Source organism: Synchiropus splendidus, chromosome 16, assembly GCF_027744825.2.
Source record: "Synchiropus splendidus isolate RoL2022-P1 chromosome 16, RoL_Sspl_1.0, whole genome shotgun sequence".
Lineage (NCBI taxonomy): Eukaryota > Metazoa > Chordata > Actinopteri > Syngnathiformes > Callionymidae > Synchiropus > Synchiropus splendidus.
In genome coordinates, this window is record NC_071349.1 from 11,857,168 (window position 1) to 11,869,203 (window position 12,036).

The following is a 12,036-nucleotide window of genomic DNA, read 5'->3' on the forward strand; positions in this document are numbered from 1 at the left end:
TGCCCCGGCAGGTGAGAGTAAGCACTGAAAAAATGTCATACTGCTATACAGTCATTAATTGAAATCGGTTTTACATCACATTTAATGCGTTTTTTTCCCCAAAAAAGGTCTTACTGACTTTTATTAATTTTGGGAGATCCACAGTGTCTCAACACAAATCAGCACTTCGCTTCACTTCTAAATCAGGGTTGACAGTTTCTAATCTGAAATAAACACAATTGAAAATAAATGAGTAAATAAACGAATAACTATTGCTGTCGCATCTCAGGAGCAGAACGGGCTGCTGTAGTAGGAGTGGTCTTGAAAAGATTATCCAATCAGATCCCCGCTGATGTTTTCTCTGCATTCTGATTGGCTGACAGCTCTGTGCGTATCATGCCGAGGCACCGTTGTTGCTTAGCCACCTAGCATTTGCTAGCAGCTAATGCAGCTAATGCCATTTTCTCCGCCACACTAACATATTTATCTGCAAATATCACCGTCAGCGGGCATCGATAGCCGCCGCGGTAAGTCCTTCCAACAACAGAGAGGTTGAAACATGCATGCGAGTGTCTGCTCTGTCTTCTCTCCTGGATGCCATGGAGCGGTTGCTAACAATATTGTCGCCAGGTAGAGATAGACAAACAGTCATCCAGAATGATGAAGATGCGTTCATGCGCAACTGTCGTTATCTGTACACAGAAACGCTGGACGGTTTTTAAACTGGCGTGCATTCGTTATAAAGACGTAGCTCCGTATTCTTGTCCATGTATCATCATACCAGTGAAGAAGGTGCTGTGATTGAGCAGTAACTTTAACGATGATTTGGGTAATGATTTTATAAAGTTTCACTCCTTATTGTTTGTATTTCTTTATCTCAATGGCAAGGTTTGATGTCCTAGTTGTGTCCGTAAAAATGTGTATTATAGAGACGATTCTATGTCATCTATCACACCTGCAATGTGTGGAAATGCAGTGTTAGTTTACCTGATTCCTAGTGACTCTATAGACATTTGATGGTGAATGGATCTGAGTCAGGTGTCATCACAGTCAGTTCCTTTTAGAAAGTAGTGCGCATTAGGATGGGAATTTGTTATCAAAGCTGAACACATGTGGGTCAGAGGCCTCACCTCTCGCGCTCACAGACTGACAGATATTTCAGAAGCTTTTGAAACACGTTGCAAAAACCTTCAAAACACATTTTTCAAGTCACAACAGCAGATCCAGTTTTAGGTCGGAGCTTGACTGTAGTTTTCAGGAGACCGTAGACCTTCCCTTTTCTTGTACTAAGCAGTAGACTGAAGAAAAAGAAATGGTTAGAAAACAGCAGCTGGAATTTAAAAACGGTGTACAAGTTGACTTTGTTTGTGTGATTTGGAAAATTGAAGTTGTTGTTATTCACCAATAGTGTTTTAGCATCTCTCATTTGTTTATTGTGATTATTTCCAGGTGGCTCCGGCACCATGAATGAAGCCTCTCCTCCTGTTGTGTGGAGATGACCTGCCTCCCGACTGGGAATGGTCAGGATGGGGCCAGGTGTGCCCCTTCTAAATGAGTACAAGCAGGAGTTCTTCTGGAAGCGATTCCCTCAGACAGTTTTGGGGGGTCCGCGCTTCAAGCTGGGCTACTGTGCACCTCCATACGTCTACGTCAACCAGGTGGTCCTGTTCCTCACGCCATGGCTCTTCGGTGGACTCGGTACTCTCCTCTGCCAGCTGCAGCTGCTGCAGGAGCTTCATGCCGCCTTGTTGTCGGGTCTGCTCATGTTCGGGGCAGCAGCGGGGGTGCAGGCACTGGCGCTGTACGCTGCAAGAATGAACGATACTGTGGAGCGACTCAACATTCCCAACGTCCTGGTGGATGAAGAGGAGGTGGAGTTCACACACTGCGTTGGTCCCGAGACGGTCCGATTCATCGCACCTGGGAAGAGATTTGGATTAAACGTGGTGGTGCACACAGCTCTGGCTGGGGTGCTCTGCGGCTTCGGCACCTGGTACCTGTTCCTGAACAGGCTGACCGTTCTCTACGACAGCTTGGGTGCGGCTCTGGTGGTTTTTATTCTGAGCTGGGTCACGCTGTGCATCGCAGAGTATTCTCTCATCGTAAACACAGCGGCAGAGACGGCCACGTTCCAGGCTCAGGACACGTATGAGATCACGCCGCTCACCCGCCCACTCTACATCTTTATCTTCATCGCTGTGGACATCGCTGACAGGTGAGGACCCACCACACCAACCAGTTGGCTTTCCTATCATCCTGCGTCACTCACATGTCATTTTAGGTTCTCCACCGCTGCACCTGAACTCCAGCTGGCCAGTCAGGTCCTCCATGTGCTGTTCCTCCTCTTGCCTCTGCTGTGGGCGCTTGGCATTCTACCGCCACTGGATGCACTCTTGCTGTGGGCCATGGAGCAGGTGCTGGTGTTTGGACTCGGAGGTTCTCCGATGTCAAGTAACCTAAGGCTGGTGTTGATGTTTGCCATCTCTACCGGAGTCGCAGTGTCCAACTACTTCATTCCATCCTCACTCCTCCTTGTCATCTTCTCCACCTCCATGGGTTTTTTGCTCAGTCTGGACCTCAGCCAGTTCGGCTCACTCTGCAAAAGCACCTCCAGAGCACACGAGACCCGAGGGCCTCACGGGGGCTCCCCTCCACCCCCACCTCCAAACGCCTTCGGCTGGACCCTCGGCTGTAGGGAAGGGTTTTCCTACTGCAGCCTGCTGCTGGCGGCTACGACGGAGGCGGGACTGTTGCATCACTTCCTGTGGTCCACTCAGGATCACACCTTTATCGCTGGACCTCAGGCACCAGTCAGCTACCTCATCGTGGTCCTCTTCTGCCTCTGCTGGACACTCCGAGAGATCCAGGGCGCATATGTTCTCGGGGGAGTGTTCCTCAATCCCATCTACCCTAAAGGCATGTCCAGTGTGCAGACCTTTAAGAAGAAGAGCAGAGGATTGTTTGTCGCTGCAGCAATCAGGAGAGTCCTGCTTTACCTGGGTGAGCTTCTGGATTAGTAAACAAGAAGCTTAAACACTTTGTTGATCATAATATTGGAGTGATTTTTGGCTCACTTTAAACTAGTATTGAATTCTGAGTTGGCCCCTATGACCTTGAATCTGACGCATAAAAAATAATGCTCCAACTCAATGGCATGAAGTGAAAATACAGATAAGATTAGACATTTGTGGTACTTGTTCTTGCAGTGGCTCCTCTGGCCATGGTGGCGTTCCTGTCGCTGGATCTCTCCCTCCAGAGCGTCCACACACCTTCTCTCAGCGTGGGAGCGACACGAGCCTTCAGAGTGGTATGTGTCAATCATGTCCAGTCTCTTCTGTATGTGGATATCTTGGCTGAAGAGTTACAATAATTATACTGCCGGGACATGAATTTGCTGAGAATATAGCGGCGATTCTCAGTTTACAGTGACTGAATATAGAGAACAGGAGATTCAGTGTGTAAGATAAGGTGTCTTCTTTTGTCAGAGAGCTCTGCGACCTGACATCTGAAGCCGTGTTCAACTAGAGCAGCAGAACTTTGACGTTGTGGTAACTGTGTGTCAAGGTGTGGCAGAGTTCAGAAGACGCCCTCCTGCAGATGGCTGTGGTCATCTTGGTGCGTCTCGCTGCTGGGGACCAGACTCTAGCGGGCTGGGACGAGCTAGGCACCGGAGTTCAGCTTCTGCTGGTGACTCGACTGTTTGCATGTCGTGCTTTCCTCCGTCATCCTCGCGCGTTGGGCTCACGCACTCTCTTGCTCAGGTGGGCCTCCTGATCGACCGAGTGACCCAGTTCCTGGCCAAGCTGAAGTTCACGCTCACTGTTCTGGTGACGTCCTGGACAGAGAAGAAGCAGCGCCGCCAGTCAGCTGGAGCTCTGCTGGCCCTGAACGCCTGCCTGTGTCCTCTGGTGCTGGCGGTGGTCACCCTGTCTGCCCTACTATCCGCCCCTCTGCTGCCCCTCTTCACGCTCCCAATCTTCCTGGTGGGCTTCCCAAGACCCCAGCGCAGTTGGCCTGGGCCTGTCGGGACGGCCTGCCCATGTCCTGACTCCATCCTCTACCAGCAGATGAGTGCAAGTCTGGCCTCAGCTCTGAGGACAGCGTTTGCCCGAGGGTCTCTGGGTAAGACCTGCATTTCTAAGTAGCCCTCTCGAGGTCTTTTCAAGGTTCTCCTGAGGCTTAAACCCACTTTGTATAGCTGGAGGAGCTTCCACAACCAGTGTAACATTAACTCACTCATGAGGGATTCTGTCTCTCTGAGTCTGATTCACTTCCTGTTGAGTGAGATCCACTTCCTGCTCAAACCTCAGAGCCTCAAGCATCCTGGCTAGAGAAGTGTTCTTCTGCGTCGTCTCTCATCCTGTGTCAGAAACAGGAAGTGAAGTGACTTGCAAGACTATTGTGGTGACTGATGCATTCCATGGGTCAAGTAGGGACCGAAACAGCTCCATTGGAGCGTTGCCTCATGCGCTTTAATAGCGAGCGTAATGTTGATGTGAGCAGCTCCGCGGAAATGTACATGATCCGGCCTCCTGTGAAGTGACCCAAAAAATGTTGGAAAAAAAAGCCAGGCTCCGATCTGTATTCATTACATCCAAATGTTTCCACACCATTAACCGCGTAATGCTCTCAGGCCAAACCCAGCCGCTTCTGTGCTGCGTCAGATGGAGCGAACACAGGTGACTAACCACGGCGTCCGAGAGAACCGCAGTTCGAAGCTGCTCACCAGAAGATCTGTATGCATTATTGAGAGCTGGAGCTTGTTTGGCCGAGATGCTCCCCCCACCCCCACACCCATCCCTCCGACATGTCACTTCCCATCACGAGGTGGAAGCTGCTGCCGCTTGTCTGCGTCGTCATGGGACGTGACATTATCCCAGAGCTGCACAAGAAGCTCCTGTCGACTTTCAACAAAGGCGTCCATCACCTGAAGTCAAATTGATGTCAAGGTTCCTACCATAATGGATAAAAAAAAAGATCGCAAACAGGATGAAATTCAAAACCAGCTTCAGAAATACATTTATTATTTTAAAGGGGTTCAAAAATAGAATTTAGAAAACATAAGGCTTAAAATATGTCAAGAAGTGCACAGCAAAATCACATAAAAATACACAGTTTAACCATAAACTACTGTACTATTTGAATTAGCTATTAAGAAATAAAACTGATCCTTAGATTAATACCTATAAAAATTGCTGCAATGACGGATGATTAAATGTATTGGAGTAAAGCAACTGTGTCAATGAACTCAAATGTCAAATCAAAAAAATGGGTAGGATGTCCTTCCCCTGGTGATAGACTTCAAGTGTCTTTGGGTCTCTGAAGAAGGATGAAGAGTCTGTTGATCAGTCTGTTGTGGTAAAGAAAGAGCTGAGCCATGAGGCAGCCTGCCTTATATAAAAAATGGCAAAACACAAACATACCATGTTAATCTGTGACGCTACACTTCCCAGGAAGAGATGGGGTGGAAACATGATGGAGGAGGCAGGTGTTGACTTCTGGACGATAACAAACCAACTTGTTCTTGAAGCCTCTCATTTATTCATAAGCTGTATTTGTAGAAGTGCAGTCATCCGACTCATAACAGAACCACGACCTCCCTGTCGGACTGTGGTGGTTCACGTCTCCTCCAGTCAGCAGGGAGTGCCAGCTGATCCCGGAGCAGATCACCGCCGCGGGTCGCTTACATGCTACATACATCATGAGCTGCTCCCCTCTGACATGCAGTATGGACGGATGACGGCGTCTCCCTGTCTTGTAGGTTCCCTGTCCCCGGGCACACACTTCCTGGGCCGCTTTCAGGACCGCATGGTTTGGATAATGATCCTGGAGAGGGGATATGGCTACTGCACCGTCAACATCAAGGTAGCGCTGCTGGAGCTGTTGTTGACGTTCTTCAAGTAAATACACTGTTTACTCATTAGAGGAGGGCTCCATTTTCCGACTCATGTCCTGCTGCACGCTGTCACGTTCCATTTCACTCAGTGAGGTGGATTATTCATTGACAAGTAAATCCTGCGGTCGGTTAGACGTTGGACAGATTACTGCTGTTATACAACCACAAGACCTTTACATTATAACCACCTCCCACGTCACTTGAGGGTAGCACTTTTTGCATGTCTTTTTTTGGACTTGGGTCGCCATTTTGGTCGCCATTGTTCACCTCTTGATTACTCGTATTCACCATGGTAAGGGGACCAAACTTTTAATGAAGAAGGTTCTTGTTGGCCATTCAGGTCTAATGGGTCCAAACGGTTCTGCATTCTACTGCTCCAGCCTGCACCTGAGGTAAAGTCAGGGTGGGTCTGGACTCAACTAAACTAAACTGAAGCCTTAAGCCTGAAACTGCTTCATCATTTCTGACCCAAATCTTCTGTGCCGGCCTCACTGATGTGTTTGGTTTCAGGGTCTGGAGCTCCAGGAGACGTCATGCCACACGGTGGAGGCTCGCAGGGTGGATGAGGTTTTCGAAGCAGCGTTCGAGCGTCCGGAGCAACTGGGCTTCACTCAGGGCTTCAACCTGCACTGGGCGAACGCTCTCACTCCCTGCACGGCGCTACCCGTGTTGGTTTACTCCGATGCCAGGAATGTCCTTTCCGGCATTATTGACTCTCACGACAATCTGAGGAAACTTCAGGATGACTTCCTGAAGGTTCTGGTGTGGCTGCTTCTACGGTACAGCGTCCAGAAGCAGAAAGGACTGATGTGGTTTAGTGAAGATGGGACAACCATCGGAGGAAGGAAGTCCCAGTCCTCCCAGCTGGCCCAGACCACCAGCAACCCTCCACCTGAGGCGGTGGTCGTGGAATCTAATGTGTCCTCTCTCAGGTTTAAGCAAGACAGCTCCAGCCTGACCTCCTTTGGAGACTGGTCTGATGAGGATGACTTGTTCGGGCCACAACCAGCCCGGCGGACTGTTGCACTGGTGAGTGCCGAGGCAGGTCACACTGGCCTTCAGATGGGTGCCTCGCTGCCTGGTTCGGTGGAGATCGACAGTCTCTATGAGAACATGGCCCTCTCAGCCCTGCAACCCCTTCAACCTTTAGGTCTGGGCCTCGGGATGCCAGCAGTGGATAAAGGCCATGATACCGCTGTGTTACACGAACGAACAGGGTCATTGCCCCACCTCCAGTTCAGCTGTCCCCAGTCTGAGCTCTTCAACCTGCCCACATCATGGCGGTCAGCCCCTCTGCTGCCGTCCCGCATGCTGCAGCTGAGGACTTTGTTCCCGGAGGAGTGGTTCAGGTTCAGCCTCGGGCAGTTTGGGCCTGTGGTGCAGATGGGCTCCTGCGAGGACATGACTAAAGCCCTGAAGGAGGACGAGACCCTGAGAGACCTGCACGCTCAAGTCGCCCTGTCGTGTCTCGTGTCTCTGGGCGCGGAGTCGTCGTTCACCAGCCCCAGCTACGTCTACAGACTCTACTGTGGCGACGTGCCCTGGACCGAAGGACTGGACTGGCTCATGTCCAGTAAAGATCTGCACCAGCTCACTCTGCGGGCGTTCAGGTAGAAACACACATCACTGTTTGATTTATTTCCGGTCAGTTACCAATGACGTTTGCTCCAGGTTTAGCTTCAAGCTGCTGATTGACCAGGCCAGTCTGGGACCCATGGAGTCCCTGGAGGAGCTGTTCACAGCCCTGGAGGAATACGAGAGGGACTGGTTCATCGGTCAGGTGACGGAGAAGGGCTGGCGAGATGGCATCCTGCAAGAGAAACCCTTCCTCTTCTCGCTGGGTCAAGACCTTGCCATGGTAACTTGAATGAACCTCATTCTCACCGCAAAGAGGCACCATCCTGGGTCGTACCAACGGATCGTGATGTGTGTATGTCTTTAGGGGACCCACACTGGGCGCGTCCTGTCCCTACAAGAGCAGCTGGTTCAGGTGGGCCGTCTGAACGGAGAGGGGGTCCGCGGCCAGTGGGCTAACTTGTCCTGGGAGCTACTGTACGCGACCAATGACGACGAGGAGCGCTACAGCATCCAGGCCCATCCCTTCATGCTGAGGAACCTCACGGTCCAGGCAGCGGATCCTCCTCTCGGGTACCCCATCTACTCCACCACACCCCTGCACTTCCCCTGCTTGTAAACATCGTATCGTTGCTCACCGGAGGTTCAGTACTCTGGAACAATTTCAGTTTGTTCCCTCATGTAACATGAGTCTCTAGAACAGCGTCAATATTTCTGAAACTGGCCACTCTGGAGTCCAGACACATATTTGGTTAGCAACGGTGACTCCGTTCACATTATCATCCTAGTCTCAAAATTGACCATCATTTATGGGCGGAGTCAGTCAAGTCGAGGAAGGTTTGTGGTTTTCGGACATTTTCCCACAAATATTTTCAGAAAGTGACAGACATATGTTGAAATATCGCAGTGGTGCCTTTTGTATGTCTTTTTGTAAAAGTGGATCTTTGTTTACAACTTCAAACACCTGTCCAAAGTTTCTTGTATATTTTGTATTTGTGTCTGTAAATATTTTAATAAAGAGTAAAATGCCGCAGGAAGGAGTGACACAAGTTTGACATGATTCATATGTCATTTCCAATTAAGAACGATCCGGAATATGCGATTGTGGAAGGTTCAAGAGGTCTTGGGTTTGCTGAAGTACGTCGAGTCAGCATCCTGCCAAAGACAAATATTTAATCCTCAGAGGTTGCGTGTCTCAGCGTGTGTCTTGCAGCACTCACCAGACCAGCCTTGAAGTTCTCAATGCGTTGCCGACTGAGTCGATTCATGATGACGGCGGCGAGTGAAGGAGCGTAGCATGAGATGTAGTACATGGCGAGGAACGGCTGCTGGGCAATCCACATGTCCTTCAGGCCGTTGGCGATTCCCGCCAGCATTAAACTCACACAGCGGCTCGTCGCCATCTTGTGCTCCTGGCTGGCTACGTTGGATGGTGACTGCACAGTGGTCAAAGGTCACTTATCGGTCACTTAGTGGTCAAAAGCTGTAGGTCTACTACCTTGTCCATTTGCTCCCTGAATGCGTTCTGGACGATCTGCGACTGGACGGGTCCAGGAGACACAGTGCTGACCAGGATATTGGGATAGGAGAGAAGCTCTAACCGAAGAGAGTCAAAGAACCCCTGAGAGGACAAGAAGAGAGAGGTTCAAAGAGGTCATACGTAGAACAGGAGGGAAAACCACTGAGTACCTGGAGTGCATGCTTGCTGGCTGAGTATCCCGAGGACAGCGGCACCCCCATCAGCCCGACGACGCTACTGACAGTGACAAGGGTTCCCGTTCCACGCCGAGTCATGTGAGGCAGAACCTGCTTGGTGAGGGAAAGTGTCCCGAGGAAGTTGAGCTCCATCAGAGCCTCCATCACGTCCAGGTTGGTTTCAAGGAACAGAGAACGCTGCGTGCGCCCGCCGTTGTTGATCAGCATGTCGATCTGTGGCGAGCGCCAGCATTACGTCACGGGTTCAGGAGGAACTTCAGAGATCTACAACTTACTCGACCGAAGTGTTGCAGAACGGTGCTAGTTTTGTTCTCGTGTGAAGGCCTGTCCAGCAGGTCCAGAGGGAGAACCAGAACATCTTCATCCTGGAGGTCTGACCTCTCTGTAGGGAGAAGTTGCGAGACTCAGAGACCTGATGGAAAAACGGCAGCTGCTCACAAGTATAGGTGCGCCCTCACCTAAACACGCTTGCTTGACACGGGTCAGCTCGCTCTGGCGCCGAGCAGACAGGACGAGTCGACTGCCGCACTTGGCCAGCTGGTACGCCAGTTCCTCTCCGATCCCGCTTGAGGCACCAGTGATCCAAACGACCTGACCTCGTAACACAGACTCTGCATGTACAGAACATAGGCAAACAACGTGTTTGAGGTAGATTGACTTAAGTGCCGCACCTTTGAAACTCTTTTTCCTGAGTATCAAGGGGCATATTTTGCATGAGACATTCCACCAATAACAGCAGTGTTCCATGCCCTGGCAACACTTCTCTCGCTAAAAGCCTGTGTTGACTGATTTCCATAAATAAATGTTGCCCAGAGCAATTGACTTCTTCACAAAAAGTCAACTATTATATTCAAACATGAACATTTAAAGCTAGTTACAACAATGTTCTGCCAAAGGCCAACAAGCCAGGGATCGCACCAGCAACTATTTTTTTAAATAATTAAATTGACATATAATAATGATGTTTATAAATCGTTGTACTACATTTCAAGTTCACTTTTTTATTCCAAGTTCTAATAGACGATTAACAGGCTATAACTGCAATCCAATCCGTCAGTCGCATACACAGACAACACACCTGTTTCACTGAGGTATATTTACTGGTCTTGAGGGACACAAGTGGAGTTGAGTCATTTAGCATCATTCAAATGAACACATGTCGCTAAGCACGGGTTTGTGAACTAGGCAGTTCTAATGTCATACGCGTTATATCGTGTGCGACAACACAGAAACCGAGTTAAGGTGAGCAAAAGTTTGACATCTCTCTCTGCTTATACTTAGTCTCTGCACCCTGCACCGGTCAAAGAGAAAAAACCTTACCGGGTCTGGACCCGAACACGCGCGCCCACAGCAGAGGGAAGTCCGCGTCCCCGAATATTAAACACAACAGTCGGAGAAGCAGATAACACGAAACCAAGTAACACACCGCGGTGGAGACACAACACTCCATGTCTGCAGCCGTGAGGAGAGCTTGTGCGCGACGGGTGAATGTGACACCACTTCCTGTTTACGGACTTCAAAATAAACGTTTTCTGTTTGACTTTTTGTTATAGGACACGCCTTTCACTGACAAGCGGGGAAACTTCTGCTAAATGTATGTGGGTCGGGTCGGGTAAATGTATAGCCGACCCTGATGACACAAATATGCTGAACTGACTTTTCACAACTTTATTTGCCTTCCACTGATAAAAGAAATTTAATCCATCGCCTTCTCCTTCTTCATCCCACTGACAATTTAGTCGTCAATTCATCTCTGCAAGTTCAGCTTTATATTCTGCCACATGAAAGTCTTCAGCTCACAAAGTCGACAAGAAGAATCTGACTTTTAACCCCCTTTTTCATCTTGAAAGACGAGCCAGATTATGGGAATAGGAGGAGAGATCTCACCGAGGCCAGGACGAGAGTGCAGCCAACAACCCGGGGGAGATCCACAATGTATCACTGTAGTTCTGTCTCTGGCTGGTTCTTCCAGTGGTGACACAGTGGTGAGGAAACTGGAGTTTATTTAACCAGCCCGGTCATCCAGGTGAGACGTGGATCTGTGCCACAGATGTACAAACATGTTCATTCTCAAGATGTGTGAAATGGTCTTATAAGCAGGCAGCATATTTACGTGTTTAAAATGCTATTCAGGTGAGGAAGGGTGTGTCGCTGAGGTGCCGACTAGTGTTGTGGTACTGTGTGGGGAGGGAGGACAGGGCAGAGAGCAGCAGAAGTGATGGGAGAAGACACAGGGCTTCACATAACATAAAAGTGTTTAGGTGGCACTGGATCATTTTATTATGGCACATGCATTTTTAATATTGTTGATGCTGGTGTGCGGTGACAGCCCCATTTCCGAACCGGTTCAAACTGGTGGTCTTTCTGGAGAGATGATTCAGCGATAGCTGTGTGTATATATATATATATATATATATATATATATATATATATATATATATATATATATATATATATATGTTTATGACTTTGTCACAGCCAAACTGCACAGAAGCGCACATTCAGAGCTGGACACGCACCGGGCACCTCTTCACTTCTGGAGAGACGTCACTCACTCTGCAACCCCTCCCACATGCAGCGGCCACACACATAGACGAACAGCGCACCTGCAGCAGACACACCTACAAAAGCCTATTTTAAGGCTTGGAACACATTATTTCTTTATCCATTAATTGTAATGGGAAAAATGGATTCAGATTTCGAACAAATTGCTTCTGGAACGGCCTTCTGGAACGGCCTTCTGGAACGGCCTTCTGGAACGGCCTTCTCGAACAGATTGTGGTCGAGAACCGAGGTACCACTGTATATACATATATATATACATATATATATATATATATATATATACATGTCACCGGATTTATTCTGGA

General features: G+C 49.1%; 2 protein-coding genes across 3 annotated transcripts; one reads left to right on the forward strand and one right to left on the reverse strand.

Annotated features, from left to right (window-relative positions):
• The first annotated feature begins 372 nt into the window (after positions 1-372).
• pcnx4 (pecanex 4) lies at positions 373-8,489 on the forward strand. Of its 2 annotated transcripts, none has more exons than XM_053845891.1 (10): positions 373-506; positions 1,429-2,194; positions 2,261-2,979; positions 3,186-3,286; positions 3,544-3,666; positions 3,741-4,101; positions 5,741-5,844; positions 6,386-7,485; positions 7,547-7,733; positions 7,818-8,489. In XM_053845891.1, exons 2-10 carry the CDS (start codon positions 1,497-1,499, stop codon positions 8,067-8,069), a joined length of 3,645 nt encoding a protein of 1,214 aa, XP_053701866.1. In that variant the 5' UTR covers positions 373-506; positions 1,429-1,496; the 3' UTR covers positions 8,070-8,489. The 2 variants fall into 2 exon arrangements, with proteins under 2 accessions (XP_053701866.1, XP_053701867.1); XM_053845892.1 differs by lacking the exon at positions 373-506 and adding an exon at positions 716-808.
• On the reverse strand, positions 4,993-10,716 carry dhrs7 (dehydrogenase/reductase (SDR family) member 7). The gene is made up of 7 exons (XM_053845893.1): positions 10,487-10,716; positions 9,625-9,777; positions 9,442-9,548; positions 9,140-9,379; positions 8,949-9,071; positions 8,671-8,886; positions 4,993-8,605 (listed from the first exon to the last, which is right to left on the reverse strand). Exons 1-7 carry the CDS (start codon positions 10,614-10,616, stop codon positions 8,564-8,566), a joined length of 1,011 nt encoding a protein of 336 aa, XP_053701868.1. The 5' UTR covers positions 10,617-10,716; the 3' UTR covers positions 4,993-8,563.
• Positions 10,717-12,036: the final 1,320 nt, after the last annotated feature.